The 15812-nt window shown below is 37.8% G+C and overlaps 2 protein-coding genes across 2 annotated transcripts; both read right to left on the bottom strand.

Annotated features, from left to right (window-relative positions):
• Window positions 1-265: 265 nt before the first annotated feature.
• LOC143460036 (uncharacterized) lies at window positions 266-4780 on the bottom strand. Its single transcript, XM_076957389.1, has 3 exons — window positions 4642-4780; window positions 877-1578; window positions 266-801 (listed from the first exon to the last, which is right to left on the bottom strand). Exons 1-3 carry the CDS (start codon window positions 4709-4711, stop codon window positions 740-742), a joined length of 834 nt encoding a protein of 277 aa, XP_076813504.1. The 5' UTR covers window positions 4712-4780; the 3' UTR covers window positions 266-739.
• Window positions 4781-11313: 6533 nt separating this feature from the next.
• Window positions 11314-13818, bottom strand: LOC143459550 (zinc finger MYM-type protein 1-like). Its single transcript, XM_076956761.1, has 2 exons — window positions 13197-13818; window positions 11314-13016 (listed from the first exon to the last, which is right to left on the bottom strand). The coding sequence occupies exons 1-2, from the start codon at window positions 13816-13818 to the stop codon at window positions 11314-11316; spliced, it is 2325 nt and encodes a 774-aa protein (XP_076812876.1).
• Between the last annotated feature and the right edge of the window lie 1994 nt (window positions 13819-15812).

Raw genomic sequence — 15812 nt, 5'->3', positions numbered from 1 at the left:
AAGAGTATAATAGTATACAATATATGCAGAGGTCGCCAGCGTCATTTGATATCACGTTTACGTTTACATGTTTAATGACAACAGTTATATGATGAAATCTTTGGGAAATTACTGTTTACTTGAGCGAAGTTCAACTTCACAGAAGATTTCGCAAAAGCTTTTACGAAATCGCGTTGACGTGAACAAATTTACAAAAGCTTTTTGTACAGTAATTTACCCAAGAACAACTTTCTTTCTACTTGGTTTGTTGAGACTGCCATTTAATGTTCAACTCCTGTTTTACTTCAACTCTTCTATATAATGTAGTTAGGTAATACATTGAAAGAGTTGTATTTTGAGAAAATCTAAAATATTTGGCATGTTTTTACACGTACCAATAGGCAACGTAAAGAACTTAACTTCTGGAGGAATAATTAATAGAAACGTGGAAGAAACATACAAAAAATAAATAGAAATATTGAGAGCATAAAAATGGTCCAACACAAAATGAGAGTCAACATCGTAATAGACACAATAAATAACGTCACGAAGTCTTGAAATAATTTACAGTAACGCAACAAAATATATCAATACATTGTAAACGCTTACAACAGAAAGCTTGATTGACTTCACATAACTAATATAATTAATGTATCTTTTTTAATGAAACCTCCGTTCTCAATTGGGTGATACGGCCTCAAACGAAGCATGTTGCAGTTTTTCTTTTTCAGCATTTTCTTTAGTTTTTTTTCACTATCTCTCAAAATGGAGGACTATTATCTTTGCAAAAGTTGACCAGGCGACAAAGTAGACAGTTACGAGCTGAAACAATGCACATGATATATTTCAGAAAAAATTTGTATACGCTACACATGAACTAACTATAAAATTCCTTACCTCTCTGTGTAATATGAAAAGAGCTACACTTCTTTAAGTAACCGCGGCTGTGGATATCGTAAAGGCAAATACCAAAATTTTCTTTTAGAAAATTGCAAATCTGCCTCAGTAGACGTCCAGCTGTTTCATGTTTTAAATGTACCATCCTGGACAGCTGAGCTGGTGCGGGTACATTTGAAGATAACTCGCTTGTCGAAGTCAAACGTAACGAAGCTGAATTGGAATCGTGTGCTTCTGTGAACACAGTAGTAGGCTTTGTTATTTCGGCGGATCCGGTTCTCGTCTTCATGGAAATGTTTATTGAAAGTGTTGCGTTGCGTGCTGCCATTAAAGTTTGTACGAGAATGGATGTTTCAGTTGGCAAAGAGATTGCAATAGGAAGCAACACCGTTGTTGCCTCTGAAGCTTTGGTAGCTGTTTCTTTTGTCGTGTTTGAGAGCATTTGTAAATTTGCAGTGCCATTCACTCTGGTTGTCTCCACACGCCTGTTTACTAAGCTTTGTGTTGTTGAGTCGGTCCAGGAATTTGTTTTAAGCGTGAAACTGTGAGAATCAACAGCATCTGATTCATTCAAAGACGATTTAGAATCAATTTTTGTGCTGCTATTCCGTGGCCAGACCCCTTCGGGCTGGTTCAATTGCGCTTGGACCTTGCCTTCGGTTGCTTCGGGGCGTGAGCTTCTCAACGTTGTAACTGCAAAAACTATAAGAAAAAATAATTTTTTAAATTTACATCGATATGAAGAAATTTAATAGACAAATGATGTGGACAACTCACACCTCACAAGGTTGTAAACAGCTATGCATTTATGGAATGACATTTGGAAAAAAACTTCTTGTTTATAGTGCTAATTATTGTTGTAGCGACAAACGGCACGCGACAATTTCATTTCATAATGCCTTTTTTCTTATTAATTTTCAACGGCAGCAGTTCTTGTTGCTGTATTTACCTATTACATCACATGTACCCACATAATTGATCACTTATAGCCAGGGTTGCCATACCGTCCTTATTTATAAGATTTGTCCTTATTTTAAAGGTCCGTGTCTTAGAAAATATGTTTGTCCTTATTTATAAGAAATGTCCTTATTTTCACTTTCGTCCTTATTATTAGGGCGGTTGTGGGCACTTTTGTCCTTATTTTGGGCATTTTGTCACCTTACGATACCATTTTGTACCAAAGAGATACCAAAATTATGAACATGCAGATAGTGTCTTGTTTTTTTTTTTTTTTTTTTTTTTTTTAGGAACATTGGTTGCTTTCTCTTGTTGTACACTGTTTAAGGTGGTATTCCTCGTTGATTTTCTAGTCGTCCTTATTTCTGAGTTGAGACTGATGGCAACCCTGCTTATAGCGATTTTTTTACGCAAGTTTCTTTTCATTACAATTCGTAAAATAGTTTCATGGAACACTCAGTCGAAGATTTACTTACGACCTCAACCCACTTGCTTCTATCTCTATCTGTAGAAAAGAACTGACTCAACGGGAATGTGATCGCTTCTGAGCGTGAATCCACTTACGAAAGATCGAAAAACTTTTCTTTAAAGTGCAGTACCGTATTTATTTGAATAGAAGTCGTGGCTATACATTCGTTGTTTTAAACTTGGACATTTTGTGCGGCTTCCAATTAATTAATTATCAATGGCGGCTACTGCATATTTTTTTGTCAAAATAGATTTGTCTAACCCGTATAAGTTATCATGTACAACAGTTAACGTGCTACTAATTATGTTATTTGGTGGAAGTCGGGGTAAGTTACGCTCACTTTTGGTTGAGTCAGTCTCTTTTGTTGATACGACAACTATTTTACACTTTTATATCGTAAATTGCAAGTTTTTTAGTCTTAAACGAGACCAGTAATGAGGTTACCAAACACCAATCTGGTCGTTAATCTTTAAAACATTCCACAAATTTATTTTAAAATTTCGCACAAACAAGTGTCGTTTGAGATAAAGCGTTTATGTGGATGACGTGTGTGAGATGTCTAAGCAATTTGTTTCATCATTTCGTCCTAATGCGAGTAAATAAAATTTGTTGACAGACAAACTTCAAAAATTCGCTATATACCAGTAAATAAAAGTTTTATTTTAAATGATTATATCCTACAATTATTTTGACTTGAAAAGCTACACTGAAAATGTATATTTTTAAAAATAATTTCCTGATAGGAATTTTGTTAATAAGCAAAAAATAATCACGGGTGGTGGAAGCTGCGACGTTTTTAGATGTAGGCTGCGTTAAACTATTATTTACAGATGTTGTGTCCGTGATGATAACAACTTGCCAAATCAGATTGAAAGAAAATCATGTAATTCATACTAATGTTATGCTTTAAACAGAAATGATTCAACAGTTTTTTTGATGTCAGGTTCCAAGCATTCACCACAAATGTTCCCCTAATTGTAGATATAGAAATAGAATGAGATTTTTCAAACAATCCCACAAATCTCCGCGAATGCTCTATATACAATGGTATAGTGCAGGGCTTCTCAAACGTTGGGTCGCGACCCCGTTTGGGGTCGAAAAATGTAATTTTAGGGTGGTTAAACAAATTCAAATTTATAAGTTGAATTGCTTTCGTTAATTGTTTATTCGTTTTACTGTTTCCATTACGCCAGTGGTTCTCAAACTGTGGTACGCGTACCACTAGCGGTACGCGAGAGCTTTTTAAGTGGTACCGCGTACCGCTGAACATGATTTTCGATGTGCTGTGAATAATGTGTTGCCCCGGATAGACAAGCTTGTGCAGAAGAAACAGTTGCATCTATCAAATTAAATTGTGTTTTCTTGCTATTCATTGGTGTTATGGTATAGTAATAACGGTAATAACTAATAAATACCGGTACATTTGAGTAAAATAAGTCATTCAGGAGCCAGGTGGTACGCAGTGTAGCAAAAAAAAACGAATGAGTGGTACGCGATCGCAAAAAGTTTGAGAAACACTGCATTACGCGGTCCGTTTATTACTGTAGGCTACTATTACTGTACTTCGGTGGATTATGTGCATTTGTATGATTTTGCCATAGACAAAAATACCATTTTAGATTTGTAATTGGACGTTTATTGTTTTAGTATCATTAACGCATATGTTACCCATCAAGGGGTTGCACAGAAATTTTTTTCTAAAATGTGATCGCAGAAGTAAAAAGTTTGAGAAGCCCTGGTATAGTGTATATAGAAACAACGCTATTTTTTATATTGTACAATTAGGTCTGGATGTTCATCAAACTTTCACTTATAAGCCAGTTATGTTTAGGTGCCAGGGTAGGAGAGAAGAAGCATGTTACAATAAACATCATCGGCAAATAATTGTAAGTTATAGTGGACTAAAACAATATATTATAGGCTAACAACATTATTCATAACAATATTTATAACAGGCAATGGCTACAAGTATGTAATGTAATACAATAACAATATAATGCCCATTCTTCTTCGCTCGTAACTTCCACATTTGTCCGCATCCAGCTATGCTGGATTACATGTCGAAGCGTTTTGCCGATAGTATGAACATATTAACGGTTTAACAGCCTATGCAAATGATCGTCTGATACTCTAACCACTTTTGCGTAAACACAGTTGTGCTTTTCAGATAAAACTGTTCAACAGTTCTCATAAAATATGTAAAACCTATACATAAGTTAATTCTCTGCTGATAAGAGCAAGAGCAACATTAACCTGTTTGTAAATACCATTCTATGTTACCGTAAACTAAGTTTCAAAATATAAAAATGCCATCAGATATCAAAACTGGAACAACTTACTCGTAGAAAAGGTAAGAATCCCTACAAGCAGAGATATTCCTGAAATGAACAGAACTGATTTTCGTCTCATAGTTGTATCCCAATTGCGATTTACCAGGTGTTAATTATATTTACATATTTCCCACCATAAACAAGACACTATACTGTGTAAAGCAAAATCATGCAATGTACGGTATATCACTTATGGAAACTGTTTAAAACTTTAAAGCAAACAATTCTAAACTAATATTCTATAATAATAATAATAATAATAAGCTATAGTAACCTCAACGGCTGCTAATACAGTGAGATTTATAATTAAACTTCGGTGCATGTAAAAATCGTTTTGGTTTGTCAAATCCTCCCGTGTGCATAACTCCTATGAATTGTTACTCCCAGAAACTTATTAGCGTGTTCAGCAAACTAGACATTAATTTTTAACAACTTCTGTTACAGCTAACTCCTATTTATGTATTGTAATATTTTTATAATATTCGCTTGGTTGTGTAACTTGACAAATAATCCATAAAGATAGCTATACATCACCCGCAACTGAGGTAAAACTTGACCTTAAAAGTATATTCTTTGCTAAAAGCAGATAATAGCATCTATGCAAAACCAACCTATTTAATAGGCCAACTGTATATAGCGGTAGGGGCCGAACACCTGGCTGGTCGTCTGCGACAAAACGATCTTATTCTCCTGTTATTTTTGAAAACCATTCAAGAATGGAGTTAAATATCATTTGCTTTTGGTGTCAACTTGACTTCAGATAAAATATAGATATGCTGCTGAGATATAGTCAATAGTTTGCTTTCGTAAGCTATTTTCTTACACCGATAAACGTCATATCGAGTTTAGGTATTCTTTTACAGAAATAAAGTTTTGATATGATTCATTCAACATATCTTGCAATGGCACAGAAAGATTAGACTCACAGCAATATCCAATAGCATAGATATACCCTATTGACTAGTCCATCACAGTTGGTTCACGTAAAATTGTTACTTAAACTAAATCATATGAAGAACCTCTAACTCACACGGTTCAGCTGCAAAAGACCGTGCACAATGAATTCCAGTAAGCATCGTGGACGAAGTGTGGAAAGCGCTTTTTTCTTCTTTTTTTGCCTGCTAACCTTAATTTGTTGGTGCCGTTGGCCAATCGCAAAATGTAAGTGCAATGACATACATGTAGAAACTTTACGCAACGAGCGGCGCAGGCCAGACCAAAAACAAAAGAATTTGTTAAGTGGACGTAAAGGTAAATCAGCGTTCAATCGCTGGCTCCGAATTCGACTCGTTAGCGGAGTAGTTCGAGCGCCGGCAATAAATGCGACTCAGGTTCAGTGCTTAATCCCCAGTGGCGTCACACCGTTGTAATGCCCATGGGCAAGGCATTACCGACACTTACTCCAGTTCAGTGGACTTGGTGGACAGTTTTAAATTAGGGGCAATACTATTAAAAAATCTAAAAAATGTGTGACAATCGGAACTTGCTCAAAGGCTAGCTCGGTAATCGGGTCTCGAGCAATAAAGAATCATTGCCGGGTTTTAGTCGTGCAAAGACTTTCTTAGTACGAGAATAAACATTATCATACCAATTAAAAGCAATGCTTTGCATAAAGGGAGTCCCTGGCTTTCAAATTAAAGTCATGTTTTCAAACGTTGAATACTTAGGCAAGGGTATCTTGCAAAAAAATTCATTTTGTTTTTACAACTAACCTCTTAGCTATCGGCTATAATCTTCGTGTTTGTTGTCATTAAAAATGTCAGTTTTACGCAACGTTTTACTTTATTTAAAACGATTTAAGCCAACCTGTATGCATCAAGTCATCGTGGTGTGCGTATGGTCGCGCTGACGCGTGGTACCAATTTTAAATGATATTGCTGTGACGATGACGACGTAATTGGTCCAAATATATAGATTGCTGTCCGATTCCTTTTGGCCTAATAATATCCTTTACAAGACTGGAAATTTATATCCATAAGCCGCTCACTTATTAAGCAAACTCAAACAAGATTATAAATAGATACTTGAACTAAATAGTGATGTAGAAACAGGGTTTTTCCAATTCCCTTGGTGACAAATGAATGATAGACTCGAGTTCGATGGATTTCTAAGTCGGTTCATATCAATTAGCTAAACAAAGTCTCAAAAAGTGAAATTTTCAACTCCCTCGCTTGGCACAAATACTCCGTTTCCATGTCCAGTTTTCACGCCTAGTACTACGATAGATACTTATATACATATATATGTTATGTATCACCATGTAACAAAATTTTGTGAAGGTTTTAGTTGCATGAAACTTTTTATGTATTGTGTTTTGCTAATTAAACTAATTACCAAAATTTTTCCTGAAGTGTCCTTACTTTTGATGAAATGCCGCTTTTTCTGATTGCTGATTTTACTCAAAAATCTTTTGTGTTAAAATTAAAAAGCAAAATTATACACAAATATAGCCCATATATGCATTATGCATGGATGCAAACACTCCAAAAATCTTCAAAAATTGATTATGTTATGGTTATGCATCTATGAACTGAGAAGCCTTCTCGTATTACGGACCATACGTAACCCCTATCATAATGCAACTCCACCGCCCTTGGTATCATCTTTCCATCGCAGAAATGTCCAGGTGAAACCTTTCACCATGTTCTTCACTTACATCACCCATATTAGGACTAAAACAATCAAGATGGGAGTGCAGGAAATGCATTTTCAAGGACATGCGAAACCCCATTTTTTCGTATTCGTCCATCAGATTGTTCACCAAAAGTTATAGTTATTGCTTCGTTTATTACCAAGAAAATACCAACGGGTGTAGATTGATACTGGTTTCCATTGTGAAGGAGGACACATTTCAAACTTCGGGAAGAATTGTCTATAAATAGACGCCACTCTCTTGAGTCACGAGCAATTCTTAATTCCTCAAAAAGGTTATCAGCATCACTGCAGAAGCATAGAGTGCCTGTCACAGAAAAATATCTTGAAAATCTTTCATGCCTTTTTCTCGACGAAGAACATCGACATGATGGATCTAAAAGTTCCATTCTTACAACCTTCAAGTCAGAAGTTCCGCATTCGACTTTGTCAGCCCCATGTCTCTAATTAAGTCGTCCAGTTCTTGTTGGCTTGGAAAGTGTAGTTCTAAATTTATGTCTGTATGAGATATGTTGAATTCGTCATCAGAGTTTTTTCTATATCTTGAGACACTGATGAATCTTTTGAAGCTTTTTTGTTCGGTAGTTTGGGTAGTGGCAACTCACTGCTATGCGAAACAGGTGCAATAGAAGATGGTATGGAAAGATATGCAATGTCATGACGGTTTTTAGTTTTCCAAACCTTGAAAGGTCAACTATACAGAAATAACAGTCATCTGTATGATTTCGGGGTTCTCTCCAGACTCTTGGAATAGCAAATGGCATCGTGTGTCGGTCTCCTCTAAGCCAACCATCTAAATTTCATCGGCATGTTCCGTAGATCACATGAGGTGCCCAGCTTTTATCTTTGTCTCCAATTGTCATGCCAAAATACATTTTATAAGCATTAGAAAACTTTGCTTCTAACTTTATTTTATATTTCACTTGTTTTAAGCTGATATATAGACCACAGACATAGCAAAAACAATCAGCAGAAAGTTTACATTTACTAGATGCCTTTCCCCAATTTATCTGCAATTAGGTTACAGGTTTTTACAGAACACTTTTAATTTCAATATGGCTCAACATGCCATTGTTTAATATTTAATCTTCTAACTACGCTAGCACTCGATTTCTGCTGATTCAAAACCACAATCAAAATGAAATTGATGACGTCACTAAGGGAGGGAGAGATGCTTTAAGTTACACCAATTTTTGACAACGGTAAATGTCTAAATTTACTCTTGATTAATATGCTTCCAACTGTTAATGCGTTATGGGAAATTACAGAAAAAGTTTTATTCGTAACAATCGTGCTAAGAAATAGATAGCTTAGATTTATCTTCGAGCCAAATGCCGTCATCAAAAGAGTCACATCTGGCTCTCGAGCCATAGGTTCCCGACCTCTGGTCTATACTCTATTGCTATAAAATATTTCGCCAAGATAATTTACATTGTTTTATAGCATTTTGACAACATTCTTTATCAATTTATATTTCCAGCTTGGTATTTATCTTTTCTTATTTTTAATATTATCATAAGCAATTGTAGCTAAATCAGTATCAGAATGAATTCGACAAGACTCACCTAAAATGTTTTGCTCTGGCCGTGGTTAGTGATTTATAAGATCTTTTTTGTGGCCATGACTTTTCTCTGATGGTTGATTTGGTTGATTGAGCAGGAGCAAATTCAAAAATCAACCCACTAAAGTTTAGCATTTAGGAAGGTTTTTTGAACAATCTGCTGGAAAGTTTGTTTGATGCGCCGGATAACCAGCGCAGAAAGTTGATTTTTGCACCGTTTTGCCCTATATTTTATATTATAAGTACAGTATCACGTTGATGCGGCGCAAATTTTGGCATTATTGATTATTGGCGCACTGAAAGCAAATTTTCCAGCAGTGCTTGAACAATTTAGCCTTCTCTTTAGGTGTCAGGTTATTTTAGCGTAGGCTAGGCCTAGATGTATAGACTTGTCTGTGGGCTATTGCTGGAAGATGGCTAGGCCAGTATAGAAGGAGGTCGGCCATAATTCCTTATTACACACTGTTTAAGATCTTGTTAGCTGATGGTTATTAGGCTAGTCCCTTGTATAGGTATTTGTGCATTTTTAGACTAGGCCTATCATTGTCTGTATGATATTAAGTTTTTGTGTGATATTTTATCTTATATTTTTGTGTGATTAAGTTTAGAACTGTTTACTTAAGCATCTGAATTTTAGTAAACTAAAATACTTCGACTTCAACAAGGCTTACTTATCAGTGCTTCATTGCTGTTGTAATCTTTCTGACTTGGATATACCACAGTCTAGCAGTTTTCGATGAGAAAGTGTGCGTTTAAACATGCAGACTTTGGCGTGCACTAAAGCCTCTTTTCTTTGTTTATTTACTATGAATTGGCATTCAAACAACTAGCTCTTTTTTGTTTTTTATAATAGGCTAAATTGGTGTAAAGATAAAAAACATTTCTGCCCACTTTGACCATCTATAGTGGAATGTGTGGCACCTGCATGCATGAGATTCATCAACGTGAATGCCAAACAGTTTGCATAATTATAGTGAGTAGATAAAGAAAAATTGGTTATCTGAATGCCTATTTATAATAAATGAACAAATAATTAAGACTTAAGTGAATGCCATCACGTGAAAGTTTGCGCGTTTGCCAGCACGATTTCTTGTTAAAAACTACCGTACTTTCTAATCGGGCAGGTTAATGCATCTCCTGCGCGCTGGTGTCACACTTTGCACTACATAGATAATTTTCAGATCTTTATGGGCGTAGCCTAATGTACTCTATTTCCTTGATTAAAAGTCACTAAATTGATGCTAAAGTATTACTCTATTGAAAGTCGCCCACACACATGAGCTTCTGCGTTAGATACTCTCTTAATGCCATGGTCTTGATCGACACACAAGAAAACAAAACAAAGATTGTTATAAAAACCAGGATTAGCTAAACAGGGCCGTTATATTACAAACAGGGTTAGCAGCACTGTGAAAGAGTCTGATCATTTCTTAATCTGGTTAAAAATTACAAGGCGCCCTCGATTAGAAGCCGCACAAAATGATCAAAAATAAAAAATAGTAGCCTTGGCTTTCATTGGAAAAGGTAACTGTAACACAAACACTGATTTATGCTAGAGTAAATTTTCAAAAAATATGGTTTTTCAGTTTTATATTATGATTTATAATGATTGATATAAACCATAATGTATATAAAGTTATGCCAGACTGCAAAGTAAGACGGATGTACACCCGATGTTGTTTTATTGAGGTGTTATGGCACCCAAGAAAACTAAAACTACCTGTTCATTTTTTGGAGGGCGACTAGGCGGTTTCTAAAAAATATTATATTGATTATAAAAATGTGCCAACTTTGGGAAAGACAAAATGAAATGCTAAAAAAACACAAGTGTCAGAAATCCATTTCTGCTGTCTCGAATGGAAAGAAAGGCAATTTTTGACACAAGATTGTGCATGCAAATTTTAGTGTGATGGCGTTCACTTTTAAAGCCTTAATTCTTTGTTTAGTTTTTATAAATTGGTGTAAAACAGCCAGTTTTTCTTTGTAGGCTATATAGCGGCGTTAAAAAAAGTTTGGCGTGCAGGTGATACACTGTCTGCTATGGCTCGCTGTTATCTCCTATTGAAAAGTTTGCTTTCAGTTTGTCGGATAAATGCAATGCCAAATTTTGCAACACGTCAACATCAGGGCCGGATTAAGACGAAACTGGGCCTGATGCTGCAGCGCAAAAACAGGCCTATTTTTTCTAGGCATTGGTACATATGCATTCGACACTCTGACTCCACCGTACACGCGTAATCAGACCGACCAAAGAGCCTTTATTGCTTTCGACGCAGTCAGCCAAATTTTAATGAACATGAACAATAATAACGACGTGTTATCGTAAAAACTCGAGAGTAACATCAGGCTATGTAACACCAACACAATTCAATACCAATATTGCCTGAAAAGCGGAGTTAATGAAGAAAAGGCTAATCCAGATCAACTTAACGTTGGCATATTGTCAATGCTGCGCTAGTGCTGCTTACTTATACTACTGTTTTTCGAGCCTTAGCAAGCGCGAAATCTTCGATCATGTCAGTGCAGTCAAGGCTGCTCAGCACCTCATGTTCAATGCTCATAAGCGCCAGCATGTTTAGCCTTTCCTCCCTCATCGAGGACCGCAGCTCTCCTTTGACTATTCCCAGTTTTGAGAAGCTCCGCTCGCCGGAGGCATTAGACACCATCAAGCACAGATAGATGCGCAAAGCAATCTCGACGTTTGGAAATGTTTGAGAAAGGTTCAACGACGACAAAAGCTTGTACATGGTAAGCTCTGCTGACTCGTTCACACTCACCGATTTCTGGGTGCGCATAAATGCAGCAAACTGTATGAGCTCAGCCACCAGCGTGTCTTCCAAGTCATCTGGATACGAGGAAACGAGATTTTGAGCTTTATTCTCGATCTGCTTTATGCTCAATGACGTTAGCTCCGAAAGAAATCCGAATGTTGTAGATATATCCTCATACGCCTTCATTCGCTTTTCCAGTTCAGCTAACAGTCTGTCGATCATGACCAGATATATATGGGTTTTGAATGTTTCCCTAGGGGTGAGGTTTTCTTCGTTTGCAGCTCCTTCATCAGGCATTCGCTTTCGCTTACGGCCTCGACGTTCTTCAGCCTTGTATTCGCCGTGAGGAACCTTTTCGATCGCCATCTGCTCATACACGTCAAATCTGTCCCGTGCAAATTGAATCGTGTCGACCAGTGATGCCAATAAACTAGTTGCCGTATTCAGACTGACTGTAGGGTCTTGGAGGCTAATGCTCGTACTGTTGAGACGGCATAGGATATCGTTCCAGGCAGTCGCCATAACTGCTGTCTCAAGTTCGTCCATCCTGCGCGAAAATCCGTCGGCCTGGTTTCTCGTATCGGCCTTCTGCTCCTTATCTGCCGCAAGCTCATCCAGGACTTCTTGAATGCTCTTCCACCCTTCTACTAGCGCTTTGACAGCATCTGCACGTTCACACCATCGGGTTCCAGACAAACCTTTGAGCGTTAATGTGCAGCGATTCTTCAGTTTCTGCCAGCGATATGTCGATTCAGACAGGAAAACGTATAGTCCATTGACAAAATGAAAAAACCTGGTACAGCCAGCGCAGCTATTAACAGCCTGGTCTCCTACCAGGTTTAAACTGTGGTTGCAGCATGGAATAAAAGCAGCATATTTACATTCTCGCTTCACAATTGCCTGGACACCGTTGTACCGTCCTGACATGTTTGACGCATTGTCATACGACTGGCCTCTGCAGTTAGTAACATCCAAGCCATTTTCCTTCAGAAAGTTCAGAAGTATGCTAGCCATGTGCGTAGCGGTGTGTCTCATCATAGGCAAGAATGTCAGGAACCGTTCAACTGGACCCAACGGCAGAACATATCGAATAACAATCGTTAGCTGGTCGAGGTGTGATACGTCAGGTGTAGAGTCAATCGAGACAGAGAAATACTTCGCCTTCTTGGCTTCTTTCAGGATGGTGTCCTGCACCTTTTGTCCCATGAGCTGCACCAGCTCCTCGCAAATTGTGGATGACAAATAAGAAATGTGACCTTTCCCGCAGTTCGCATATTTTCTAATATGGCTAGCCAGCAGAGTATCGTACTCCGCCAACAACTCAATGATGCCAAGGTAGTTACCATTATGAGGGGAACCTATGATCTCATCCGCGCCCCTTATAGCAAGGCCACGCTTAGCTAGGAATATCAGAACGTCGATGAGCCGCTTTACAATCTGGCGCCAGTAACACCGCTCTTCCTCGACCTGTTTAGCGGCTAGGTAGTCAACACGACCGGCCTCCCTCTGTCAGCTCGCAAAAGACAACATAGCCTTGCGATGACCATCGCTGCTTCCATGCATTTTTATTCTGGATTCGCCTGTCCTCCAATTGTCGAAACCGCCGGATACGAACTTGGTTGCTTGAACAGCATTACCACCGAACAACTTGCATGCAAAGCAGAACACCTTCCCGGTCGAAGGCGAGTAGCACAACCATTGTCTATAGGATTTTTCACCATTGAGCGGATGCGTACGCACGAAGAAGGTCTTAGTGCATCGACGTTGGAATGATTCACCTAGGTATTGTCTGGCGCTCTCTTCAAACATCGATTCAGTGTGTTGGCAGTGTTTTGAACCTTTCCTGGCCCAATATTCTCGAGTGTCAGCGTTGATTTTACCCCACTGTCCTAAATCATTGGTGATATCCTCCAGCGTTTGCGCCAGTGCTTCGCCAGTGATAGCGTCTCCTTTCACCTCTGCTCTCTCCGCTGAACTTTCCCGCTCTTTATCCTCTCTTTCCTCATCAGGTTCATCTTGCTTGGCCTGGTCTTCAGGAGCGCTCGAATTCGCAATCGCATCCGACGCAGGCAATTGAGACGAAGCTGCTCGCATTCCAAAGTATGAACTCAGTTTTGGAATTTTCGCCAGAAGCTTTTCTTGTTCTGCTGCTTCTTTCCTTTTCTTTTTCGCTTTATCCCATCCACTGGGTTGAGACGCCATAGCAAGCGTGCACAAAACGCAGCTAAATTTGTAAATTGTGGAACCGTAAAATTTATCGCATTAACTTGAAATCTTCCGTTACAATAAACACAACGCCGTATATTTAGCCTACGTCACAGTGCAAAAAAAAAACATTAGCAATTGTCTTAGAATTAAGGCAGTCGCTAGCGTCCAAGTGAACCCCAATGCTTTCCATCATTTTTTGTTATAAACTGACACTGGTTTCCATCATTTTTTGTTGTGAACCGGCAGTTGTTTGCACGGTGTTAGCTTGTGAATCGGCAATGAAACAACATTGAACTCAACAATAATGATTGCTAACTCTTTTCCCAACCATAATGAGTACTAATCTTACTGCCTTAACCTAATCTATTCCTAAGGCTTAGCCTAACTCAGTGGTTCTCAACCGCCGGTCCGCGAAGTACCGTATCTTACTTTCTGCCAAGCTAATTTTAATCTGGAATCATAAGCATTGCAAAGTTGATACTTCCTGTAAAACTCATTTTACGCTTGGCCGATTCACAGCAGTAGGCTAAAACTGGCATAGCCTATCTCTCCTTCGTTGATACAGCAGAACTGTTTAATAATAAAGGTTAACCTTCCGATGACCTAGATTTTGTGCCGTTTATGATTGTTTCGTCATAAACTGCGTCTAGCTTTCAAAAAGTTTTGTAATACAAGGTCATTCTTCACTTTTCAGATGCTGCAATAGCTTGTCCTGTTAAACTACAGAAGGATTAATATGGAATCAACGAACCAACAAGTGTATTTTAACAAGAAGGAAAAAACTAAGACTTCTGAAACAAATAATTCTCAAAATGGAAATGAACCAAGTATCAGTAGGTGCAAATGTAAACTACGAAAAGGGCATATGCAGATAAGTTGAGTGTCACAGAGGGAAGTAAGAAACGAAAAGGGGAATTTGTCAGGCAATACAATAAAAATACTTGGAGCTTGGTTTTACAATAGTTCCGGGTAGTGAACAATCGTCACGGCCCTAATGTTTGGTGTGCTCCCAAATTCTGCCAAATGACGTTATGAAACCTTCTAAAGTTGTTCGTCACTTTCATTCAAAGCACAACAATCTTGAAGGCAAGCCACTTGAATATTTTGGACGAATATTCTCTGATATGAACGATTAAAAAAAGCAAATGAAAAGATGACGACTACCGAAAAATCCTTTCTTCATGAATCCTATCTAGTTTCTCTACGAATAGTTAAAACCAAAAAAAGCATACACGATTGGGGAAGAGTTAATAAAGCCGTGCATCTTATCTGCGGCTGAAGTAATGAAGGGCCCTGAAACAGCTCGAAAAGTGTTATAATTTTTCATCTTAAATAAGTAGTCTATGCCAAAATCTTGCTTTATCTTACGTGCCTAGGCGTAACACTGTGCCTAGGCGTGCGAAAGTCGGACTACAAATTTCATAATAAGAATTATTTGTGGGTTAATTAAGCAAAGGAAAACTGTTCAGCGTCCGGAAAATTCACGTCTGTTTTCGTCTGGGCCTATTTCAGGAATGGGCCTAATGCTGCAGCATCAATAGCACCCACCTTAATCCTGCACTGGTCAACATAATACTTGCAATGTAGAAATAAGGTAAAACGGAATTCTGCACCAAAAAATGGGCGCATTTTAAACCAAGTTTTATACAAACTTTTCAGAAGAAGGAGCTGTCTTCTAAAGTGTGGATAAGCCTATTATTGTTAAATTACAATGGAAAAAAATAACAGTTAGAAGCTGTTTTTTTTTCAGTTTCTTGTGAACCCAACTTGAAAATTATAATATTATTAATGTGACTTTATCTAAAGAACTTTAGATGGCAGATGAAATCAACTTTCAGCATATACTTTCTTTGAACCTAACCACCTATCTTTAACACCATGGCCTGCATGACTTGCTCATATTGATATAGTTGCTTAAACATGTATATATAAAGTATTTTATAGACACCTGAGTGTTTATACAGTCGGTATTGGCATTAATTTATAAA

Source organism: Clavelina lepadiformis, chromosome 5 (assembly GCF_947623445.1).
Source record: "Clavelina lepadiformis chromosome 5, kaClaLepa1.1, whole genome shotgun sequence".
In the NCBI taxonomy this organism is placed as follows: domain Eukaryota; kingdom Metazoa; phylum Chordata; class Ascidiacea; order Aplousobranchia; family Clavelinidae; genus Clavelina; species Clavelina lepadiformis.
This window is presented reverse-complemented; position numbering and strand designations above follow the sequence as displayed.